Below are 24,768 nucleotides of genomic sequence, written 5' to 3'. Positions count from 1 at the left end.
GAAAGTGAGCTGATTTTGGTGATTTTAGAGGGTTATTGGCTGATATTTAATGGTTAGAAATGTTGGAGAGAAAATGGGACAATTTAGAGCTAAAATGGAGCGCGTTAGCAATTTATCGGGTAAAGTGCTAAAAATAGGTTAATACCGCGTTTAAACCGTTTTAGGCTATTGCATTTCATATCATGCATTAGTATAGGATTTAAGTCAATTATATAGTGATTTAGCATCAATGTGGTGAATTATGTAATTTTTGCAATGTGTCTAGGAGTAGAGCCTTTCGGTAAAGGCAAGGAAGTCGTACTCGACGAACAGTGATCGAGGCACCTAGAAAGCATTTAATTTGTACAAACTATGAGTAAACCTATTATTATTGTAAATTATCTAGAGTTTATTTCTAAATGCTCTTTATGTATTTTATGAAACGAAAATGAGATTAAAATGGGACTTTTGATGTTTTAAAAATAAATGTGACAAATAAATATATTGTGTTGATTATCTGAAATAAGAAACTTTTGATCATGAAATTGAGTAATTGGAGGCTGCCAATTGTTTTGAAAAATATATTTTCCTATGAATGGCTTATGATATATGAATATATGTGGCTATATTTTATAATTGCATTGAAAAATTATGTAAGCTGTCTTTTACTATGCAGGCTGGATAAATAAATAAAAACCACGTTATGCTGTCAAAATTTTATTAAAATTGGTGAGTTAAGTCATTGCAGTGACGGGTTTTCATGGATTGCCTATTAAGAGGGGTACGGTAAATCCGGTTACATAGTTACTCCGGTTGTAGAGGCGAGGAGGGTAACTCCCGAGGTAGTGTTAGAGCTCACTTCATGTCGAACCCCCACATGAATGTGTAACTCGGCCAACGCCAAGGAACGACTTGTTTTCAAAACTAACATGTGTTTAACATGTAAATATCTTAACAACCTTGATGGACTTGGTTAGATGCCTCGGCCAAGGTATCCCCGAGGACTAGTTTTTGGCTTAAGCCCTGTTTCTAATCAAAGTCATAAGCCTTAACAACTATTTTGGTAAATTACAAATATTTTATGGTTTAAGAAATAAATTGAAAACCTTATGAAATGGTTTGTGATTTGTTGTTTAAACTTGCCTCCATTTTACTCGCCTTTAAATATTTATGATAATGTCTGTTTACTCATTGGGATTGCAAAATCTCACCCACCTCTTTTCCAAATATTTCAAACCTGTGGTAGCTTGTAGATACCCGATTTTGTCGAAGATTCCAGTTGACCCCTCTATCTCACAGACAATAGGTTACTATCACCAACACTTGGTGTATTTATGGGCCACTTGTCATTGTAATTATTATTGTACATTATAACTTTGTAAATTATTGTATTTATGAATTTATTTTACTTTCACGTTACAAAAGATTACTTACACATGTTTCTATAAATATTGTTTTATATAAAAATGCTATATTTTAATCAATATTTTGAATAGTAATATTTGTTTATAAATCCTTTTAAAACAAAAATAAAATAATTTGTCTTTTGATTTACTTGTGCCGGAAACGACTGGTAATTGTTTAAAACGGAATGTTTAACAACGATTGCTCACAAGAAAAGCAAGAAACTGATACGTAAGTCTTGTGGGGTTCCGATTGGCATTTCGGGTAATGAGTATCAATCGAAACGTCGCGACGATTATCATGAGCCCGAAGAAGGTTTCGGGTCGTGACAACTCATGAAAAAATTTTAATAATTTTTTTATCTAATTGAATATTTGAATGAGCTAAGGTAATTATAGAATAATGTAAATATATTAGAGTTAAGATTAAAGTAGTAATTTTTAAAATTATTTGAGAAGTTAATAAAATTAAGGCATTTGATTTTTAATAAAATTAAAGTTCGGGTACTTTAAAATTAACAGATATCTCTCCCATTGACATCCTAACGTGGCTAGAGGAAAAAACTCCTTTGAAGCTTCCTTTTACTTATCTAACAGATATAACCTTCCTTGAAAAAGTGACCCTACAATGAATCACATATCCAAGCGGCGAGCTTTGGGCCAAGCTTGAACACTAAACGTTACACAAACACCTTGCGCAACTCGGCCGATTTAAATTGTTTTTTTATTATAAATATTGTACATTTATTTTTAATTTCAATTTAAAAATATAATAAAGTGAGCCAAGTGACATTAAAAAGGAAAAACCAATGCCCGACCTCCTACTTTCTTCTACACGAGATATGGCTAAAAACTATCATATTCATTCCTCTTGCTGCACCCAATATCATGTCAGTCTAAACAAGCTATTCCGTCAAAAACTTTAATCTTCAACAATAATTAACTATTAGAGAATTAATTTTGAATGTCTATGTCTATGCCGATAGTTTTGAAAGATTTTTTTTTCTCAAGGAAAAGAAGGTAAACATTTTATCCTCTCCCTGCCAACACAAAAAATCTTCCTCACTGTTTTTCGGAATTTTGTCCACGCCCACGCCCACTGCGTCCCCGGGCAACACGACCGCGCATTGCTGGTCTTCCCCGACCTCTACTTGAGGAGGGAAGCACTCCTGCCTGCCTTAGCATGGCTCTCTCTCTCGCTCGCTCTTGTAGATTTACCAAAGTTGAGGTTGCACCTACAGGAGATGTTTGTTTTACATCTTCTGCTTCTGGTGCAGAACTTGAACCAATGTGCTTTGAGACCTCAGTGTCAGGCGGAACACTTGTTGAAGCAGGCTTTGAGACCTCGGTCTCTGGTGTAACACTTGTAGAAGCAGGCTTTGTGACCTCGGCGTCTGGTTGAACACTTACTGAGGTAGGCTCAGCAGTCCCAGTGGCAGCTTCAGGCATCTGATCCGTCTCCACTGCAGTCTGGTGATTACCGTCATTTAACTTATCAAATCCTTCAGCAACAATCTCTTCAGCTACATCACCTTCATTATTCTTCTCATCATTTACGTCAGGAGAGTTATCACCTTCTACTGCTGCAGTAAATAGTGCTTCATCATCAACCCTAGAAGGTGAAGCCAAAGGAACTAGCTCTTGCTGACAGTCCCCAATTTCAGAGCATCCCATCCCATTGTGCACATCAGCACCTCCTTCAATTTCTGCTACTACCTCAGGGACCAGTTCTCCTTCTTCCCTCTCACTCTCAGTTTCAAGCAAGAGCTGTTGGCTATCTTGCTCAGCCAGATTCTTTGATTCATCGTCAACCGCCATCTCAGTTCCACTTGGCCTATCCAACATCTCATCTAACATATTGTTTTTATTTTCCAGCAATTCAACCTCATTTTTGCCATCTAATTGGGGTTGTTTTGGTTCATCAGATTTCTCCTCCATTGTTTCAGCCTCTTCCTTCTCCACATCAACAACCTCCTCATTCGAACCTTGAGCTACATCACCAACGGTATCATACGCTTCTTCAGTTACTTCTGTGCAACCAAGATTTTCTGAAAGAGCAGCAGCTTGACCTTCAGCAGCCTCTGGTGGGGAATCTGAACCTCTAGGTTTCTTGAGAACTGGTACAGCCACGTCAGTACTCGTCTCCCCTGGAACTGGTAAATCCTCGCACAACTCAGAAGCAGCTGAAGCTAGACGTTTGCGAACTGGTTGATTTTGTTGAGCAAGAGTTCCTTGGGCATCACCATCAAGAGATGTAGCTTCTGACATCTCCACATAACCTTGTGGCTCTTCGGCTTTGACAAAACGTGGGCGGACAAGCTTCCTCCCAGTTTTACGAGTTTCAATATTGGTTTTAGGTAAAATAGATCTCCTCTCTTCTAATGCTTTAGCTGGTTGATGGTGGCTTGTTGCAGGAGCAGTTGAGGATGCAATAATGGGATCATGATGAGGTACTGTACCTGACAGTAAAATTAACTTGTCATACAACAGCTGAAAAAAATAGGAAGACAGTTTTCAGAAAAATAAACTAAAAGACAACCTGAAGAGGTGGATACAGAAGGGTCAACCAAAGGAACGTCTCCAGAGCCAGTTCCAAGCTCATTCAGAATTGAAAGTGCTACTCTTTCAAAATCCTCTGCAGCAGATAAATATGGAGAAGCATGATCATCAGAGATGGTGCCAGAAAGAAGCTGAACCACAGAGGTACCCTGTAAAAATAAATCCAGTAAGAACTTTAAAAAAAATTAAATAAACAAATCCAGTAAGAAACCTGAATTACAAGGTCAACACTGAAAAAGTATTCAATACAGAAGCCATAATAGTGAGTAGGCATCAAGGTGGTATCTCTCCCTTTTTCTTATTTAGATATGTTTTTCAAGATATGAAACCAATACTACTAATATGCTTAACTGCTAAAGTCAGAAAGTAAGGGAAGATGGCAGTTTTGCCTTTCTTTCAAGGCAAGATTGAACCCTAAACAATTAATAAGTGTTTCCACTCAAGGAACACAACCTTTTTAAAAGCAATTAACAAATTGACACTTAAACAGGTATTGAAGTCACTGCTGCAGCAAATAAACTAAACAAAAAATTAAAAGAATAAAAAATTAATAAATTAAAAGAAGAAAATGTAATGACAATAATCTCACTTGCTATCTCTTTGTTGGACTCGTGAATCTCACTTGAGGTGTTTGTGTATGCGTGTGAGATTTATCTTTACTCTAGATAAAAAGAGGACTAATTCACTTTTCTTCCATTGTATTTTTCCCGACAATAATTTCTGTTAGGAATAAAGAAATTAGTGTGATTTTGAAAGCAATTTGTTTTATCTTTTGCTTTTTAGTTGCAGTGTGTAAAGAAAAGACATGGATAAAAGTTGATGTATAAATGACTAATAGAAGAAACCAGACCCTCTTACTCACCAAAACAAAATGAGAAACCTAAATAATATAAACACCACAACTTCTTTTACCTCTGGAAGATTGCCTTCAGCATGTTTGAGCTTGTCTAGTTCTTCTGAGAGGCGCTTCAAAGCCTGCTGATACTTCTCAAGCTCACTTAAAACGGTTGCTTTTCCCTGCAATACATTAACAATAAGAGCAGAGCAAACATAAACTAACATTAGTAGAGACAGAACTTATAAGCAAAATTCTGTTGTCTATCTTAAAATGGACAAATTCAGAGCAAAATACAACAGTTCGGTTCTTCTTAAGGGTGTAATCAAGCCCAGCAGTGCCAAGACAGACAAAGCTCAAGCTCGAGTTTGAGCTCAACCAGAGTACTATTTTCCTAGCTTGTGCTTGAGTCAAGAAAGAACATGAGTAACTCAAGCTCATTCAATTAGACTCGCAACTAAAACCTAATAAAAAAAAAGGTTTGATTAAGCTCGAGTTGATTATTTGTAATTGAGCTCAAATTGACACGCTATTCTTACAAATATTTTTTAATTAATTAGAAATTATATATAATATAAAATATGTACATTATCAAAATATTTAAACATACATTAACAAAATAAAAAACCTCGACTAGGCTCGTGAGCTACTTGAGCAGGCATTAAGAGTACTCAAAACTTGGCAAGCTTGACTACCCGAGCTCAACTCTGACTGACCAAATTGAGTTCGAGTATTTTCTGAGCCAAGCTCAAGTAGCGAACAAGTATATTAGCGTGTAAATCCCTTCTGCTTCATTAGGGCAAAATATTAGCAAAGAACAAATAGACAACCTTTTCAGTTTTCCTAACAGCTTCCATGATAGTCCGTTCACATTTTATACGCTTTGCTTTCTCATTCTGATGTTCATCCTTTTCTTTCTTCAACTCTTCTCTTGTCCTCTCAACCGTTTTTTCCAGACTCTGCGTAAAATATTGTGGAAGGAAAAATTGTTTACAAACAAGGAAAACAAGAACAAGTCAAACAAAGAAGAATCAACTTAAGCACCTGTATTCTAGTGTCTTTCTCCTCTTTTTCCTTCATGACTTGATCACCAGTCGTATCACTGATGGACCTTCTACCTACATTCAAGAATTCAAAAGTCAGCAACAAGATAACTAGATAATATAATATAATTCTAAGAAAAATCCTACCTTGTTTCAATTCCTCCAACAGTTTCGAAAGGGCTTGATTTTCTTTGCTTATTTGCTCTTTTTCTTTTGTTAAACTCTCAGCTCTCCTCTGGAAGATAAAACAAAAAACACAAAAAACCTATTAGCTAATAACACGAGCCATAACAACAACAAAAAAGGAGAAAATTTACAACTACTTCAATTCTCAAAACTTTGTTGATTAAATCAGCAAGAAAATAGAGTAAGTAATGATTTCCACTTCATCACAACCTTATACTGAAGGACAAGCTTCCTCTGCTTCTCCATGTCCGACTTTAGATTAGCCTACACATGAAATAACACAATCAAATACTTTTTTACATCAAAACTGAACCCTACAAGTTGATGCCTAAAATTACAGAGAAGTGGACACTAAAGTACCTCTAATAGCAAAATATCATTTAACTTTTTATCCTTCTCATTGAGTTCCAACTTGCTGGTCGCAAGATCACATTCCAATTTTGATATTGTGTCCTGCTTCTTAGAAAGAAGGTTCATGATTTCATCTATCTGAGCATCCTTCTCTTTCAATATTTCCTGGTGGAAAATAAAGTGCACATAAGAATACAACAAAAAAGCAGCCGCTTGAGTTAATAGAAAATTATAAGTGCTATGTATAACAGATCAATAGATCCGATGATCAGTCTATTAAAGAAACTTTAAAATCAGCATCCCAGTTCTTACTTCATTTACTATCCTCATTTTAGCATAAAAGTAATTTCTTTAAGTACGTTATAGTTCTATATACAAATTCGTTGTTGAATATTCAGTGTCTTGAAAAAAAATTTAAGAGCAAAGCAGCAAAGTGTAAGATATAATGTAACCATCAAGTAATAATCATTGCAGACCTCATTCTGACCCACAACGACCTCAAAAGAAATGCAAATAGATAGGTACATACCAAACTCACAAAAAAAAATCCATTTTCTGTAAAAAATATTACATCAAAGAATTTTACGTTGTAAATGGTTTGCAAGCAGTACCAAATAATGCTATTTAAAATTGTCCATAAAACTTTTAGAAAATCGACAATTAAGAGCACAAATAGCATGTAGTTAAACCATCATCACGTAAAAGACTCAAAAAGGGATAAAAAGAAAAGGATAACTTTAGCAGTTAATAGAAGAAAGAAAAAGATGGAATCTTTCAAAATCAAATGAAAAACTGAAATTATTAATGTTTTTTCTAAGGAACTTAAATGATTAATTATGAAATAAAAGAATGTGATTCTAAAAGTTCTCATACAAATTCAGTTCAAATACTTGAAACAGGGTGATATGCATTCATAAAAGCCCATCTCACCTCTTTATGTTGAGCATCATTTTTCAGGCGATCATAGTCTTCCACATCAATGTTTTTAAATCTCTCAAGTAACTTCACAGAAGAGTAAATTTTAGAATGTTGCAAGAAAGACAGATACAAAAGGCAGTCTACACTTTAAAACTGTGTTCATACCTCAGAGACCCTCTTTTCCAAACAATCTCTCTCTGTCCGATAGATTTCAATTTCTTTTTTAGAAGCTTCAAGCTCAATTTGTCTCTTCATCAGCTGGCTCTCTAGAGTTTCAGATTCAATCCTATTTTTTTGAGCTGCCTCGCGTAAATTCTATAAGCACAACAAGGTAAACTTGTAAATTGACGAATATAACAGATAAAAATGCTATCACAAAGCGATTACATTCAATTTTTTTTAAAATGATCCTAGAATGCCGGCTTTCCTCCTAAGACATACCTGGCATTCCTCAAAATTGTGCTTGTTCTCTTCTCTAAGCTGCATGTTGCTTTCACGGAGTAAATTCATTTCCCTAACCTGCAAAGATTCCAGTAATGCAACTTTGAGGGCTGGGAACATAAATATCTTGTAAGGCAATATTAAAGAGATAGGAGTGCACTACACATCAGGATAATCCAATAAATGCTAGGTCTCTGAAAGGTAGTGAAAGTTGGGGAAAAGAAATATTATAAAGGAGCAAAAGCATGGGGAAAAAATTCTGAACACTACTATTTTGGCAAGAAGTAAAGAAGAACCTGATGTTGTAAAGACTTGATCTCTTCCTCTGTCATCAATGCGGCTCTTATATTGGCACGCTCAGCATTAAGTGTGGCTTGGGCAGTTTCTGCTGCCTTAAGAGCATTCTCAATCTACACAGTGAATGCAAGAAATTTATCAAATGAAACCATTCAATGAAAAAAGAGAATTGCTATGCCATTATAAAGCCTACGTTTTATACATCAAATTGTTATCACAAAAATGAAACAATACAAAGAGCACACAACATTTGATGACTTCTCATTTGAGGCATTAACCTGTTAAAACACTAGAGATCTAAAAAATTACTCTTTACATCATCTTTCATTTCCCAAACCTCTTTTGAACCAGCAACCAAACAGCAACCTAAAATACAAACTTCCAGTAAACCTAGGAGCATACCTAATGTTGTACATAGAATCGATTCACATAATACTAGTCAAAGGCAATCCAAGATGATAAGTTTTCATGCAAGAAAAATTATAAACAAATTTATTCCTTCATCAATTGGGGAAAAAACTTACAAGATGTTCAGCAAATAAGCCCCCAGAAAATTAATTTGCTAATTTTTTTATTTCAGAATAAAGGCAAAAACATATACAGGTAGATAGAAACCCAAAGTTGAAGCTGACATGGTATACATCAAAATAAGCAATTCGGTCAATTTATGGGAAGGAATTACTCACTTGTGATTGCAACCGTAACTTCTCCTGCTTCAACAAAGAAATCTCCGTTTCTGCCTATTGAGGATCAGAAAACATCAGAAAATAAATGCAGCAAGAAAAAGACAGGAAAAGAGACAGACTAAAAAAGACCAATAAGAACTTACTATTTCTTTCGTCCGTCGGAGGTAATTAACCACATTCTGCAAACCAGAATCACCAAGTGGATCTTGAACAGCGCTTCGAGACAAAATTACAGAAGAACCACGATCTTTCTCAGCCAACTGAATGTGCAAAGCCTCAATCCTACTGTGCAATAATTTGTTCTGAAGAACAGATAAGAAAGGATCATATCTAAAATCTTACAAAACTACTAGCATTTGTCTATTCAATTGCATAAAATTAATAATACAAAATAAATTTTAGAATAGGTAAACCAAAAAGAGAAAAAGATTCCTCACAAAAATCATTTCATGTTTGCAAATGCAAATAATAACAAAGCAGAAGCAAATAGTAGCAGGAAGACATGCATCAACCTTTTGAATTCCCTTCCTAGGTGTACCTCATAGGTGTCTTATTTCACAGCCAAATTGTAAAAATTAAAATGTACAAGTCATTGTTGATATTTTTACTAGAATGACCTATGCCTAAGAGCAAAATAAATCCTATGGCCCCAACACTGCCATTCACATTTCTATCAACAATCAAACAAAAAACTCTAGGATGGACATGAGAACCTAAGCAACTGGTCAGTGTCTGAATTAACAGCTGACTAACTGAACCTGTAATTGTCGTGACTGTATCTACCATATTCGAGTTAGCATGGAACCTATCAAGTTTCCTAAAAGAGAGTCACTTCTTGTCTATATTGATTAAACAATTAGCTAGTTTCTCAATGTTAATATTTCTTGGACCCACAATATTGTTGCATGTCATATGAGGAATAATGAGGACAAGAGCTATGTTTTATGAGTTAAAATATACAACCTGATACCTCTATCGACTTGTGGAGAAATTGAAATGACTGTCCAAGTGAGAAAGAATGTGGACAGGGAACAGAGCGAGTAAACAGGGCAACTTCAAAAGCAACACTGACCTGTTCATTAAGTTCATCATATTTCTTCTCAGCTTTATTTCTTGATTCCTCAAGGATTGATTTCTCCACCTCCCACTTAGCCTTAAGTTCAGCCTGTAGAGAACATATTCAGGCAACCAAGTCATACTAATACATTTACAAACATTTTTTATGGATTTTCAACCAAGAAGCAGAAAACTGTCACAAAACAGCTTCATGAAACTTAAAAACTGTATTCTACTGAACAATGTCATTGACATGAAAATGTCTACTGAAGGAAACTAATTTAAATCCCCCAACCTAAAAGCCTTAACTTCATGAAACTATAAAAATTGAAATACATGTTTATAAACATTTTATATGCATGACATATATACATATAAGAATGGACAAATTTAAAATCTGAATTTTACCAATCACAAGAAAGCACAATTTTACTTTATATGCAGTTATTATATTGACATCAGTATTACCTTTTAAGCATTAACTCACACTTTGGTTTCATAAAAATCTCAAAAAATGGTGGACCCTTAATTTTTTTTAAAAGAATTTAAAGCTTTTTACAATTGCTTCAATGAAAAAGACTATTCTTGGATGTCACATAATGTTTTAAACAATTGATTGACCGGCTTTTGATATGGTAATAAATAGTCCAGAGTGATTCAATATCTCTATCTACTAAGGACTAGTTTTGCGTAGAAGCTGGCAAGACTACTCTGTAAACGGGGAAAAAAAAAAACCACACACCGTAATCGGTGTGTTTGGTTTTGGTCACTGCCACATAGTTGGGTCTGATTGGCCACAATGTGACGAAAGCTCAAGCCAAGATGCCTCTATACTCCAGGGGCTCCAGTAGCCCAATTACAGCATCACTGAATTTTCTTCCTTCCTAGCATTGCACCACTTCACCACTCCCTACTATCCTATCATTTCATCTCCCACCACTGCACTGTCGCAGTTTTTATCAAAAACCCATTGAACTACCACTGCTTTTAATCTCACTGACATGCCACCTCATCACCCCAATCTCACCACTATAGTTGCCTAAATGCAAACTAGGCGTAACTAACTAATTTCCAGTGAAAGGTGTATAGTAGGCTTCTGCAAGAAGGGTTTGTTAGTAAATAATAACCACAGAACAGTTTAAACTTATAAATTTTGTGTGGTTCTTGAGATATTATATTTGAATTTTCTTGAATTTCCTATAATTCCCTAAATACCCAAAAACAAAAACATTTTTTCCAAATTTAACGGAGGCATAATTAATATCTTCCCTTAAATTTTCAATAATACATTTATGAGTAATCTACGACACTCTAGAGTTGTCAACAAATTAATGTAAACAGAATTTCAAAGTTTCTCAAATAAACAAAAAGAGTTAGGTGTATATGCACAAAAGGCCTCGCCCCCTAATAGGCCTTACTTACAGACTGGAGTTACTTATACCAAGCCAAGATCAGTGAGGCTCATTTCCATTCTTTAATATTTTGTTCCTTTTATTTCAATACTTGTTTGTCCATTGTTCCTAACTTCTAGAGACTTCTTCTCTCACCACTTTCTAGAACAATCAGTCATAACTGTTTCCTTCTGTTCATTTCTCTCTCCAACTAGAATTCTCTTTCTCTACTTTTCTAATCAATTTGAACCCCTATAGTTCTAAAAAATATTCTTAATACCTGTGATTCTCTGTAATTTCACATCTTACAGACAATTCACAAACTTGAAAAATGTTATTGAGTTTATTTGACTTTGGGATCAATTGGCAGTCTCATGGGTTTGCAAGTGTTGGTGTTGTTAGTTCAGCCTTTCGGGATAATTTTTTTTTGTTTAATGAAAGAGTGGTGCTTGGTGAAAATGGGTTGTGAAGGTAGAGGCAGGACTGGAGATTTTGTGTTTGATTTTTTTTTTTTTTTTGTTTCTGCTTCATGTGATTTTCTTTCCTTGCTTTTTGAGCTGAGCTTGAACAAAAGATTCAAAACCCCATTGAAGCCCAAATGAGCTCAAACTCCTTGTCGGTTAGACAACATGAGCCTGAACACAGCCAGGCTCAACTCAGGTGGGCTCATTTCCACCCCTAAGCAACACAAAACAATGCAAAACAATTTGACATGAAAAAAAGACAAGAAAGAATAATTACATTTTCACTTTTATGTGCATCTGCCGATTTACGCAACTCAGATGCCTCCCCCTGCAGTAAAGCCAATGCTTGTGATGTTCTGGTCAGCTCCTGAATGGTTTCTGATTGTAGAATAACCTGTTCAAAATGGATAGCATCAAAACAATCAGATGCTTCATTTTTAAATGATGAAAGCAGATGCATATGATCTCTATTCAATGAAAAACAAATTAACCTTTAAAAAAGAAAGCAGAAACAGAATCCCAAGCGAAAGAGAGAAAGAGGGGATGAATCGGGTATGTTATGATACTATCTTCAGTCCTGTAGATGTCCTCTTTAAAATTCAACATACAGCTCAAAAGAAAATGTAAAGAAAAAGGGAGCAAAAAACAAAGGATATTTTACTTAAGTGTGGCTGCATGGCTTTTGGGCACCCTCTCATCTTAGAAACGTAAATGCCTAGACACCAAAGGTGGGTGCCTGAGTATGGCTGGCATTACTTAGAGGGTGGCAGGGGCTTTTACTCTCTGGTGCCTTTAGTGCCCAAAGAAGCACCTCGACTACCATGCATATAACTTAACCTCTATGGAGCACTAAAACTGATATGATGATCAAGGAATGTAAAAGAGGAAGTAGAGCCTCCATAATAACCATTTCAACAATTTTGAAAGGATACTTCCAATTTCAGTAGGAACAATGCACTACAACTATTAGAACAATGACAACGACTTGATTGAGTTAAACATTTACACATCATTTGTCTTGTCTACTGTGCACATTGAGCAAACCTGTCTTTCATAATTAGCTTGAGCTGCACGCCACTTTTCATGCTCCTTCTCCAGGTTCTCTTTCATAGAAGAAATTTGAATCTCCAATGCCACAATTTGAGAACTATATGGAAAAGGCAGAAAATAAGAAACCATAGAGAATCAAAATAACTTCATAACATACAGCAGGTGAATTCGACCTTTTAACTGCAGTTTCCTCCTTTAAACTTGTAATTTCTGCTGATGCAGATGAAAGAGCCTCTAGCTTTCCTGCAGTCGCAAAAGCTACTTCCTCTGATTTCAAAGAAGATTCATTCTCAAGTTCAGAAACCCTTTCTCTAAGTGAACCAAGCTCAGCTTCTAAAGATCTCTTTAACTTTTCGGCCTACCAAATTAAGAAAGAATATATATATATATATAGATCAGCTAAAAATTTACAAAAAGTTCATCTGCCAAAAGCTAACATATTGCACAGTACCTCATTCTTGAAACTTTCATGTGTGAGTTCCATTTGCTTCAATGCAGCTTCATTAATTTGTGCTATGTTCTTATACTGTAAAAAGCAACATATTATACTATCACATTGTTTCTACCATTATTAAAATCTAAAATGCTCACAATGTAGACAACAACCTGCAGCATGTGATCCCTGTTAGCCTTTGCTTCCTCCTTTAGTGTCTCTATCTCTTCACTTGTCATTGGCAGTTCTACAACCTAGAGGACATTTAGCCAAACAATGGAAACCACCATTAGAACCAAAATCAACACAAAATACAATTCATCTGCAGTGAAACTCAAGAGAGCAACAACATACAAAATTACAAATCAAAAAGACTCCAACCAGACACAATCAAAATTCAAACACAGCAACACATAACCGGCACATTTTAACATGTAATTCGAAAACATAATGAAAGGTACCTCTTCTTAGCAAGCAAAAAATATATTTTAAGATCTAAGAAACATTATTGACATTGTAGTCTAGTATTTAGACCTAACTCAGTAATGGTTCTGGATTTAATTAGATCAAGTTCGAATTCAGTTGAATAAATTCAGGTCAAGTCAAGGTTTTAGTCAATATTGATAGGGTTGTTTTTGGTATTAATTTGCCCAAGTTTCAGGTTGCATCAGATGAGGATCAGCCTTCAGCTTTTTCCACCTCTAGCTTTATGTAACAGACTTGGCCATCTTACAAGCATACACTAAATATAGCAAAATAATATATATGCAATTCCAGGTAAAGAAATTCATCTCTACACATGGAAGCTTTAAACTAAATGAGTCAAAACTTCAATCCAATATGATCATTTATGCAGTACATATTTCAAAAGTTAAATTGGCACGATAATAAAAGATTTTGATGCACAAGAATATTCCTTAAGAAGAGGGAGCTCTCTCATACCGGTCTGATTAAGACAATCATGACAAGACCTCCATTACCAGAATCTTGAAAGTCTCATCTTACAACAAAAAGGATCAGCCTTCATATTGGTTTCTACAACTAGGAGCTAAGGACCTAAGTCCAAAGTTGTTGTATGTACATAGAAAGTCAGACTATTCTTTTCCCTCTATTTATTTTTTTGTGGAAAACAAAAGCCTTCATAAAGGTATTAACCATTCTGTCCTTGGAATGGTACGCATTTTAGTTTGAGTCGCCTTCAAATAGCTGTACTTTCTTTTCAATTGTTCTCTCAACTTTCCTCTGGACAAAACTTGGTTGCGTAAGACTGAAATATTACTATTTAAAAAAATACTGCAACAATAATTTTGGCTGCATTACAAATAATAATTTCAAAAGCTGCTGAATATAGTCAAATGCCAGAGTGGCCATAACGAATGTAACAAGCAGACAGCATTCGCAATGAAGCATAATACACACACCTCCATGAGAGTATTACTAAAGACAAATCAAATTGATAATTGAAGAACACTGACCTCATTTCTTGAAACAGAGGATGGCACAGTACCACCATCTATCTCCAAAATCTGCATCAGATTACCAGCAAACATTCACCAGGAAAGCCAAATCAGATGCAAGGGAGACATACGAAACAATGCAAAAAGTCCTTTATGAAAATGTAGAAAAATGAAAGGAAGGGAGAGAGGGGGCAGAATAAGAGCAAAAGAACAGTTGAGGAGAGAAACTAGAAGTAAACTCTTTTTACCAAAATCCAGATAATGTAAATTAGGAAATCAAACTTAACCATAAGCGATGGGAGATCAAAGCATACTGCAGATGAGATAGAAGATTTTGGCATTTTTAAATGTTTTCTAAGTCATAAAATAATTCCAAATCAAAGTTCCATCAAACCATAGTTGCTGGATGTAGAACCAAAGTAGATAAGCCGGTGGTTAGAACTTGAGACTTTCTGATATGAAGTTCAAACCTTAGGAATGAGTACCGGGTATAGGGGCTCAGAAAGGGATACTTTTAGTTATGTAACTCAAGGCCCAGGGGCCTCCATTAGTACCATAAAAATAATTAGTTTTTAGAGGTGGAACCTTATTAGAATTAGTGTTCTAGCATTGAAGCCTAGAAAAAATTAACATTCAAAAGCTATACAAAGGCTTTCCCAAAATTAATCACCTGATACATTCACAAACCAAAGCATTTTTCCCAATCCTTCAAAGCCCTGAGAAACTTAACCCCAGAGATGTTGAATTTATCATCATTTACCTACATTACTTTTCTCCTCCTTCAATTAATCAGCAGATATATTAAGCATAGAAGATGGTAAAATTTAATAGCAGAGAAAAAGTCAAAAAGTACTCCAAGGACGAAGTTTGATCTCAAATATAAAAATGAAATCAATCTTTAGGAGGCCATGCAGATATGAAAGAGAGTTTAACTCAACATCAACCAAGGATAAAATTTCAGGAACTAGTCAATGCAAGTTCAGGAGGCAGAAAACAAACCATAAATGACCACTGTAAACAACAAAGTCGCAGACAGGAAAAAAAAAAGAAGAAAACAGACTACTGTTGGAGAAATTTCTAAAAATACCTTACAAAGAACAGAGAAGAAAGAATACGCTTCAATAGCAGTAAACTTAACAGCTCATGTGGTAAAACAGTGCTTCACTAACATAAGAAAATAGAGAAAATAGAAAATATTACCTTAACATCAGAAGATTTAAGCTTTTTCTCCAAATCAGAGAGTCTGGCCTGATACAAATATATATTAAGAAAAACAATCAGACCAAAAACTCCTTTAAAAGGAAAAACATTTCTCAAGTGAATGCAAAAGGAATGTACATATAACTCCTAGAGCAGATAAAAACAAGCAGTGCAATAATCAAGATACAGTTTAAAGAGCAGAAATTACCTCAGAAATCGCAGCCCTTGCCTCAGCAGCTGCACAAGCATGCAACGCATTAGCCAGTTCTTTTCCTATTTCTTCAACTTGTTTCATAGCATCTTTCAGAGTCTGCTCACGGCCAGACGTTAGCGTACGAACATTATCCCTCTCTTCTTGCAGTTGTTTCTTAGCTTCAGCCCATTCTTTCTACAAAATTCAGTTGGGCCAATAATAATATGTGGTTAATTCATGAAGCTAAGGACAAAAGTTGGTCATGAAAAGAACTGCGTCAGCATTTCTCAAGAAAGCAGACCAATGTCCAAAAAGAGCAAAATAAATTCTTTCAACAAAGATTTTACCAATCATTCAAAGGAAGAGATGTATCTGTGAAGTGAAACTAGACTTCACAGATATCCCGTATTAAACATATTTCTAAACTGATGATAAGAAACATCAGACTTTCATCAAACCTATGTCACACATCCACACCCATGCCATAACAGTGTTTTTTTTCCCCCTTTTCCATGTATACAGAAATCAGCTCAAACTTAATTAAAGCAACACACATAGAAATCAATAAAAGACTTATAAAATGAACCCAGGAGCTATACACACACACACACACACACACACACACACACACACACACACACACATACACACATGTATACATGTATACCCGTATACATGTAAATGTAAGTATGTATACATAATGCATGCACGCACCCACAAACATATAAACAAAAACTCCTACGTATTATGTATGATTAGCTTAATATATAATTTTGTAACGGACTCTAAAGACTGCTTCATTTAATTCACTAATATGTTCAGTATAATTCTAAAAATATGCATTATCGCATGCGATAGAATTTAGGTCCAAGGGAGATCTTTTAAAATATAACACTTCCACCTAGGCTCCTTTTTATTATTGCCACTTGTTGCCATTTGAAACTTCCTGCACCAATAAACAAAATAAAAATCAATTGTCATTATACTAGCTTAAGGAGAAAATATATACCAGCAAAAGTTTATTTTTATGTAATACAGGTTGAACATATGTGTTCCACTTTTAGATAATCAAAGTTCATGGGAAAAAAAAAAGTTTTAATTTTTTGGGTTGTAAAAACAGAAACTATGCCCCCTGTTCTAGCAAAGCAAAACAGAATAGGCATGCTATGTTTTGAAGAAATAAAACAGAGACACACAGCCCCTGTTCTAGAAAAAAAAAAAAAAACAGGCATATACCTCCTGTTTGAAGGGTTCAGCAAAAACATGTTTATGTGCTTTTGTGAAGATATAGATTGAAGAAAAGAAAGGAAAAAAAAAATAGGCAGAAAATGTTGACAGAAAGAAAAGTAAAAACTTTTGATCAAATAAAATGATTGAATAAACAGAAGGGAAGAGGCAAAGGAATCGAGAAACAGAAGATATAAAACATACCCTCTTCAAATGAAGCAAAATCTGATTCTTGATTTCTTTATGGCCCCTTGTTTGCAGTTGAATACTCAAAACTGAATGTTGACATTTACCCGATTTTCTACTATTAAAGGTACAGCTAAAAAAGAACGGAAAAAGAAATCAAAAGAGACACTTCAATCAGGCAGGCCTTCTTTGCGTCTTCAACCTTACAAAAAAAGTGTGCCTCGGCACAGCAGTTATGCACCTGATCAAAGGTGCCTCACCCAAAAGTATGAGGCAATTTAGGGCACAGCTCCTTAACAACACTGATTGCATCAAGATCAATAGAAGGAAATATTTCAAGGATAACTAATTAACCCAACCAAAATTTTCCATAACCTTAAACTGAAAAAAGATCTCTTTAATAATGCAAAATAAACCCGACAAACACACCTCTATTTGTATTACATACTCCTCTTGTCTCCTTCTATCCAAAGCTCTTGCTTCCTATAAAATCAGAAAACAGGGTGATACAATGAAAATACTTGTCAAATCAACACAATGAGGGAACAAAAAACATATTCCTAACAAAATAATTAATGATGAGTTACCTCACGAACTTCCTCTGCACTCTGAATAGTATCCAAACTAGCCTGCATATAATAACATTGAATTTTTAAAGTACTGATAAAATGCAAAATAAAAGATAGTGTTTGGTTGTTGCTTTTCTTACTTGCTTTTTGCTTTTGGAAACGAAAAAACAAATGGTTTGTTTCTATAGGATAAGCAAACAATATTTTTCAAGATTTAAAAATTAAAAATGTTATTTATTGGGCTAAAAAAATTATGATTTGACTTTTATATAGAACAATTATGTTAAAATTACTATTTCATTTTAGTTATTTATTAATTGTTGATCAATTATGAATTTGTTTTTCATCATTTGCTTTCGCTTTATGGCCATTTTTAAAGAAATGAAATCAAGTGTAAAAGCAACAACCGGACAGAGCCCAAGTCAATCACGCTATCAACCTGCAGACGATGAACTCTCGCTGACAAGCTACAAACTTCATCACATGCTCTCTTTTCAGCATTTGCTAACATCTCTTTTTCATGTTTCAATACAGACACCTGTTCAGAACAAATACATATAAACAGCATCATTGGCAACAGTCAGAATGATAAAGCTTCCCAAACATGACATTTACCTCCATAATTAACTTCCGAGAATGCTCCTCAGCTGCGTTTAAAGATTCGGAACTTTCACGTAGCTTCCTTTGGTAGTCAACAATCAACTGCGAGAATTCGACATTTCTTGCCAGAACGCCATTGATTTCATCCCTCTGGGATGTTTCACATGCAACAAAGAAGAAAGAAAAAAAGTCAACACTAACACAGAAATTTCAACAGACATAAACTAAACAAAAATGAAGACAGAAACAGGAAGAATGAAAATATGTTCCATCGAAATGGGGATATAAAGGATAAGCTGACACTAATCACCTGATGCTCAGCTTCTTTCATGACACTTTCAAGTTTTTCTCTAGCAAAATTCGCTTCAAGAGCCAACTTGTCACGCTCTGATCGTAAAGATATAATCTCACCCCTGTCAATCAAAGATAACACAAGCTAATAATGTGCTTCAACAAGGAAAATTTATAAAAAGAAAAAAAAAGGAAATAGCGATTTTAGCATTATAATTGAATCAAATGCCACTAATAACAACCACAAAATGACAATGACCCAAATAATCCACCACTTCATTTTATTACAAGAATTTGCAGGCACAGATCATTTCTAATTCCACATGATGCAAGTATAGAAGTTGCTATAGAGGAGTAACTATTAAGGTTAATAACAGCATGAAAAAGAAAGAGTATTATCTGGTCCATATGATCCCATCAAGCGAAGCAAAGCTTCTTCACTAGGAACTTCAAGAGAAGAACTTTTCAAGCATAAGTATAACAAAAGAATATAATTTGCTGATACATTTAAACTAGATGAGTAGCTTTAAACTAATACATTTAAACTAATCATCCTCTGTAAAGAGAACTTATGATAATTAATGACTAAGGATTATAATATTTTTTAAAATTTTATGTAGCTTTTCTGTATTTTAAATAGCTTTTAAAGGAGGCTTCAACAGCAGATTTATGGCCATATATTCTGTTGATTTGGTGCAGTTCTATGAAAGCAGTTGAAACATTTCACTGCCTTCTTTCTAAAGAAGTAGCAAAGAAAAGGGTCTCAAACAATAAGTGAATCAGGCATCTAAAGGAAATATAAAATTAGAAAAGAAAATAAAAAGTTTACTCCCTCATTATAAAATTAAAGCTACACGAGTACCCAACAAACTACATAATACCAGTAAAATTAAAGCATAGACTAAATGTGTATACAACACACACACTGAGCCCCAGCTCATCAAGTAAATAAATAACAAATAAAAGAAGAGACCAATTGATGTAGGACGGCTAAGAGGTAAGGATTTGTAGTGGTTTCAATCTGAATATTTGAGAAAAGTAGGAAAATGTAGATAAAGGAAAGGGCAAATGAAAAGAAATCCCTAAGCTTCACACCTAGGGTTCCTAGGTGCTCCTTAGAAGTCACACCTAAGGTTGATTACATCACACAATCTCAAAGCAATAATGCTGGAATGTTTCACCTCTAGGGTTCCTTAGGAGTCACACCTAGGTTGATTGCATCACACAATCATAAAGCAATAATGCTGGAAATTCTCTGCTATATTAAACTATTTCTCAATAGAGGAGTAAATTGATTTATATAAACTCCTGGCATCCTTATCCTAAAAGAAATGAGCACTCCTACCAACATTAACATGACCGCAAGACCTAATATAGAGCTAATTTACAGAGAACATTCTTCAAAACATTCTATTTTACAGTCTATAACAAAGACCACAAATCAGTCTGGAAAATATACCAAGAATATACCTGGCCTTAGATTGATCCTCTTCAAGGCATCTCACCCGTTGAGCAACTTTTTCTTGCGCTTTCTTACTAGCTTCCTGCTTTATAAATTATATGATAAAGCATATCAGCATATATAACAGGAAAAAAATGAACAGGCAGACTCCTCCTCCACCTCCTCATCTCTCCCCTGCCCCCCCCCCCCCAACAAGCTGAATAAAATTTAAGGCTCCATTTCTTTCACCGAAATTGACTTTTGGAAATCAAAATTTTTTGTAATAAGGAATTTTCGTGAAATACTAAAATTTTCTGTTATTTGGATTGGACTTGAAAAATATTTTCCATTGTTTAAATAAACTACGGATAATATCTTTTTTCTATTTTCAATTTTAGTGTTATTATTAAGTAATCTCAACACCAATTATCTCAAAACATGTACAAACACCAGAGGCTATCCTTAAAGTGGATTATCTGTGTATAATCCTATCTCCAATACCTCAACATTTTTTACATTACCAACCAAACCAATCATTATAACATATTAACAAGGCATTTAGCGGAACAACAATTTCATTCAGAACCCAAGTCAAGCAAAATCCATAATAATTTATCCCAATTTTTTCTTCATATAGTAATAATTAGTATATTTGCATTATGTTGTTAAAATTTGGGGGGATGGGGAGGTTACAAATCATGGATGGTTTATATGCCTCTTTGCCCCCCCATTTTTCTCATATGTTTCTGTGTTTTCTTTTTCCCATATTCAAGTTTGTTTCTGTTGCTATTGTGGCCACCTGTAGGTGATCTTGACAATAATAATGGAAGGAAGAAGAGTCGGCAGCAAAGGTTGCGATGCAATCTCCACAGAAAGAAGCAAGAAGAAGGTGATGAGCACAAGAAGGAGGAGATGTGGGTAGGGGATGATGCAATTTACTGGGGAAGAGGAAAAGTGGGTTAGGAGATGCAATCTGCAGAGGAGGGGAGATCAAAGAAGGAAGAAAGGAGTTAGTTTGGGCTGGCAGTGATTTGATGGTGAAACAGTAGACAAGAGGGGGCAATGCAATCTGCTATGGAGGAGAGTTAGGAAGGAAAACATGAATTGAAGGAGAGAGAGATCGGCAGAGGAGGGATGGAGTTGGGGTTCACCAGTGGTCAATGACAGAGAAATAGTGGTGGTTTGGGAGAGGTGAGTTTTGGCTGTTGAGAAAGAGGAGTTGAGCTGGGGAAATTGTCTTCCAAATGTAAAGAAAGAAAGACAATTTCCCCCTAAACATGGCCCTATTTTCTGTTGGTGACCACCTTTAGTTGACATGGTCACTTTCTGGCAAACAAACACTGGAAAATGCTGAAACTGTCTTCAAGAAGTCAATTTCCACTGAAACAAACGGGGCCCAGAAAAAATAGAGCCAAAATTGATACCTGGGACCCTTCCAGAAGAAGCAAGAAGTCCTTCTTTCCAGCATCTGCAATAAAGAATTTTCTATAAATACAATTCATATAAATAGAAAAGTCTGTAAAAACATAGTCCAAAGCAAAAAAGAATACAAAAGTACAACATTAACTGAAAAAGATAGTGTTATGGAAGTAGGCTATCTTTAGGCTATCTTTAAAACAATGAAATTTCAAAAATAAGAAATCCAAGTAAAAAAGAAATTTTAATATTTATAAAATGCTAAAAATTCAGAGGAGACCATAAATAAGCAAGTCAGGCCAACAATTAAAACATAATTCAACTCCATCAATTTGACTTCAATTATGTTATAATATAAGCAACCAAGTTTGCCCACTGTAAAAGCATCCACAATTTATTATTTCCCTCTCTGCCACAACCATAACAAGCATTTTAAGATAGTTATTTTTGTAGTTTATATGCACTACAAACATAAAAGAAACCACTGATGAGCTGCATCATAGGAAATGTTATTCTACCTTTTAAACAGACCAAGTTTAGCTTGCATATTTAACTATTCCAAATATTTAACAAGGAAGTAGAATGATTTGAACATTCAGTCCTGTTATATAACCCTCAAAAGGGAGAAAGATGAATGTTTTACAACACCAATTCAAACTTTAAGTCAATAACCCAGTCACACACCCCTCCTACAAGACAATGCATTCATGAGTCCAACAGAGAAATAATGAAAATTAACTACAAAAGAGAAGCAAGTACGATCAATTAGGATCAGGTAGAAGTTCTCATCAAGGGAACTGGTACAAATAACAAGCACAACAACTATGTTCCTCAAAAAAGCAGGTGGATAACTATTGTCCATAACATTTATAGTCATTTTGCGCAATTAAGATTAACGAAACCTCAAATAACAGATAAAATTCTCATCATCCACAGACTACAAATTTTTCATTGTCATCAAACACATCATTTCTATGTTCACTAGCCAACTAAATCCACTTAAAATACCAATACTCCTGGCTAAACGATTGCCCCACCAAATAAATAAAAAGATGGGCAGAGACAGAACCTGGGGCTGCTTCTATTGCAGGGGAATAAGACAGATGAAGCTTATGTTCCTCTTCATATAACTTTTTGTACATTGCAACCTGTACATCAGAAAGATAATGGAGAAATATACATTAACAAAATAAAAACATGAAGCACACTCAAGCAGAAAAGGACCAGAGAATGATAGGCCATAAAGAGACTCACAGAGGCATGCAGTGATTCAATCATGTGTCCCTGCTCTTCTGCTCTTTGTAACACTACCGCAACTTTAGAAGCAGCTTCATCAGTTTGTTTCTTGAGCTCCATTTCCAGCTTTTCCTGCAGTCCCATAATTGCAACCACACCTACTTGTCAAATAGTTTCTTTTCACATAAGTCTGTCTTTGAACTAATGATGGAGAATACTTTAGGCTTTTTATTTTATTAGGGCTATTTAATCAAGGCTATTTGTTTTGGGATTTAGGGTGCAGCTTATGCATACAATGAAATTTGAAATTTTGAATAGGTTTTGGATGATGAATACTTGAGACTTTGAGACATCAAGTCCTGTAATTTTCTCACTCCATTGATTCATTCTGGTTTTCTCCTCCCAAGTCTTCTATTTTTCTACCTATTTCCTTGTTTCTCCCTAGTTGCTGTCTTATTTTCCCTCTAAATTTCCATTATCTATCTCTTTTACTGCACTTTTTCCATATCAACTAAACAAACCCATGTCTTTATATAAAGATAGGAGATTCTAGTTACCTTGAACTCCATCTCCTTACTCTCGATCTGGTCAGAAAGATCACGCACAAGGCTCCTAAGTTGGACATTCCGCTCAACTAATCCATTTATATCCTTAAACGTCAACTGTTTAAAATCATTTCAAACAAAAGATATGAGATAAACACCATTAAATTTGAGAGGGGGAAGAAAAAGGAGAAGGATCATCTAAGAAGATGAAGAAAAACTCTGGCTAAAAATTCAAGTCAATGCAATTTACTTCTGAAATAACTCTGTCAGCATCAGGCTCCACACTTCTATCAGCAGCAGCAACAATTGTACAATCACCAGAAAAATCATGCTCAACAGGTCCACAACGTAATTGTATGTCACGGCATTCCTTAAGGAGAACTGTCACCTAAAGCATTATGATACAGAAAAAAGGGATTAGTATAGGTCAAACGTTGATTAAGAAGAAAACACATTTGTGAGTATAGAATGTCCGTAAGTGGACATATCCACCCTCACTTTGACATACCTAGACCTTTCTTGCCACCACATGTCACATACACAAACAATGCTGCATCTTTCATCATATACATAAACTCATAAAGAACTTCATACTTTGATCACAAAGAAGTGCAAATTTTAGTCACACAAAGAAGGGTGTATCACCCGCCGCAAAACACATCACAGACACCCCAAAGACTGATTAAACACATCAAGATTGTATTTAATTACAAAAATTCACGACACGTCAAACATACTCATCACAAACTTATATAACAATTTTTACTTTTTAACTGCTATAAGAAAATAATTAGAAAAAAGAAAAAGATGGGGAATAAAAGATCAAGAAAGAAAAGAAAAGTCAACAAAAAAAATCCGAGGAAATGTAAAAGGAGGGGGGCAGAAGATGAGAAAAAAGGAAAAAAGGAGGAAACTTAAAAAAAAGTAAAAATAATAGGGGAAAAAGAAGAGCAGTGACTTCAAAAAAGGAAGAAGAAGAAATTCTATTTGTTAATATAGATATTTTCCTCTTAACATCTCCAAAGAAAATAAATTGCTAGTTAAGCATCAAAATAAGGGCACTTTTCCCATTAAAGAGAAGTTTTTTGAAAAAGATATGCTCTTTGCTTATAATATAGAGAATTTTCTTCTTAATTACTGCAGAGAAGATTAATTGCTAGTTAAGCATAAAAAATATGGGCATTTTTTCCATTACCTGCTTTTGAAGGTCAGCAATCTCCTTCTGAGCCAGACTATTCTCTCGTTCATGCCTCCTCAAATCAGCCTGAACAAATCCACGTAAGACATCCACAATAAAGATGAAAGCAGCAACAAT

At 34.9% G+C, this 24,768-nt stretch overlaps 1 protein-coding gene across 3 annotated transcripts in view; it reads right to left on the bottom strand.

The window, feature by feature from the left end:
* The window catches only part of LOC18594973 (nuclear-pore anchor), a 35,723-nt gene continuing 13,180 nt past the window's right edge, over window positions 2,226-24,768 (bottom strand). Inside the window, exons 14-48 of one of the 3 annotated variants that reach the window (XM_018124705.1) lie at window positions 24,649-24,717; window positions 23,704-23,841; window positions 23,466-23,570; window positions 22,927-23,040; window positions 22,742-22,820; window positions 21,681-21,724; window positions 20,286-20,362; window positions 18,835-18,937; window positions 18,540-18,674; window positions 18,364-18,462; window positions 17,943-17,984; window positions 17,785-17,838; window positions 15,958-16,137; window positions 15,750-15,797; window positions 14,568-14,618; window positions 13,266-13,346; window positions 13,111-13,185; window positions 12,833-13,017; window positions 12,654-12,756; window positions 11,887-12,003; window positions 9,771-9,863; window positions 8,842-9,000; window positions 8,699-8,752; window positions 8,012-8,125; window positions 7,716-7,793; window positions 7,440-7,589; window positions 7,287-7,358; window positions 6,366-6,521; window positions 6,216-6,269; window positions 5,967-6,054; window positions 5,821-5,894; window positions 5,607-5,735; window positions 4,854-4,958; window positions 3,922-4,090; window positions 2,226-3,835 (exon numbers count right to left, since the gene is read on the bottom strand). In XM_018124705.1, coding sequence (XP_017980194.1) covers window positions 2,445-3,835; window positions 3,922-4,090; window positions 4,854-4,958; window positions 5,607-5,735; window positions 5,821-5,894; window positions 5,967-6,054; window positions 6,216-6,269; window positions 6,366-6,521; window positions 7,287-7,358; window positions 7,440-7,589; window positions 7,716-7,793; window positions 8,012-8,125; window positions 8,699-8,752; window positions 8,842-9,000; window positions 9,771-9,863; window positions 11,887-12,003; window positions 12,654-12,756; window positions 12,833-13,017; window positions 13,111-13,185; window positions 13,266-13,346; window positions 14,568-14,618; window positions 15,750-15,797; window positions 15,958-16,137; window positions 17,785-17,838; window positions 17,943-17,984; window positions 18,364-18,462; window positions 18,540-18,674; window positions 18,835-18,937; window positions 20,286-20,362; window positions 21,681-21,724; window positions 22,742-22,820; window positions 22,927-23,040; window positions 23,466-23,570; window positions 23,704-23,841; window positions 24,649-24,717 — 4,785 coding nt within the window. In that variant the 3' untranslated portion in view covers window positions 2,226-2,444. Of the gene's footprint in view, window positions 3,842-3,921; window positions 4,091-4,853; window positions 4,959-5,606; window positions 5,736-5,820; window positions 5,895-5,966; window positions 6,055-6,215; window positions 6,270-6,365; window positions 6,522-7,286; window positions 7,359-7,439; window positions 7,590-7,715; window positions 7,794-8,011; window positions 8,126-8,698; window positions 8,753-8,841; window positions 9,001-9,770; window positions 9,864-11,886; window positions 12,004-12,653; window positions 12,757-12,832; window positions 13,018-13,110; window positions 13,186-13,265; window positions 13,347-14,567; window positions 14,619-15,749; window positions 15,798-15,957; window positions 16,138-17,784; window positions 17,839-17,942; window positions 17,985-18,363; window positions 18,463-18,539; window positions 18,675-18,834; window positions 18,938-20,285; window positions 20,363-21,680; window positions 21,725-22,741; window positions 22,821-22,926; window positions 23,041-23,465; window positions 23,571-23,703; window positions 23,842-24,648; window positions 24,718-24,768 lie in introns of all 3 variants that reach the window. The other 2 variants (XM_018124703.1, XM_018124704.1) reach the window with 2 other exon arrangements.

This window comes from Theobroma cacao, chromosome 7 (genome assembly GCF_000208745.1).
Source record: "Theobroma cacao cultivar B97-61/B2 chromosome 7, Criollo_cocoa_genome_V2, whole genome shotgun sequence".
Lineage (NCBI taxonomy): Eukaryota > Viridiplantae > Streptophyta > Magnoliopsida > Malvales > Malvaceae > Theobroma > Theobroma cacao.
This window is presented reverse-complemented; position numbering and strand designations above follow the sequence as displayed.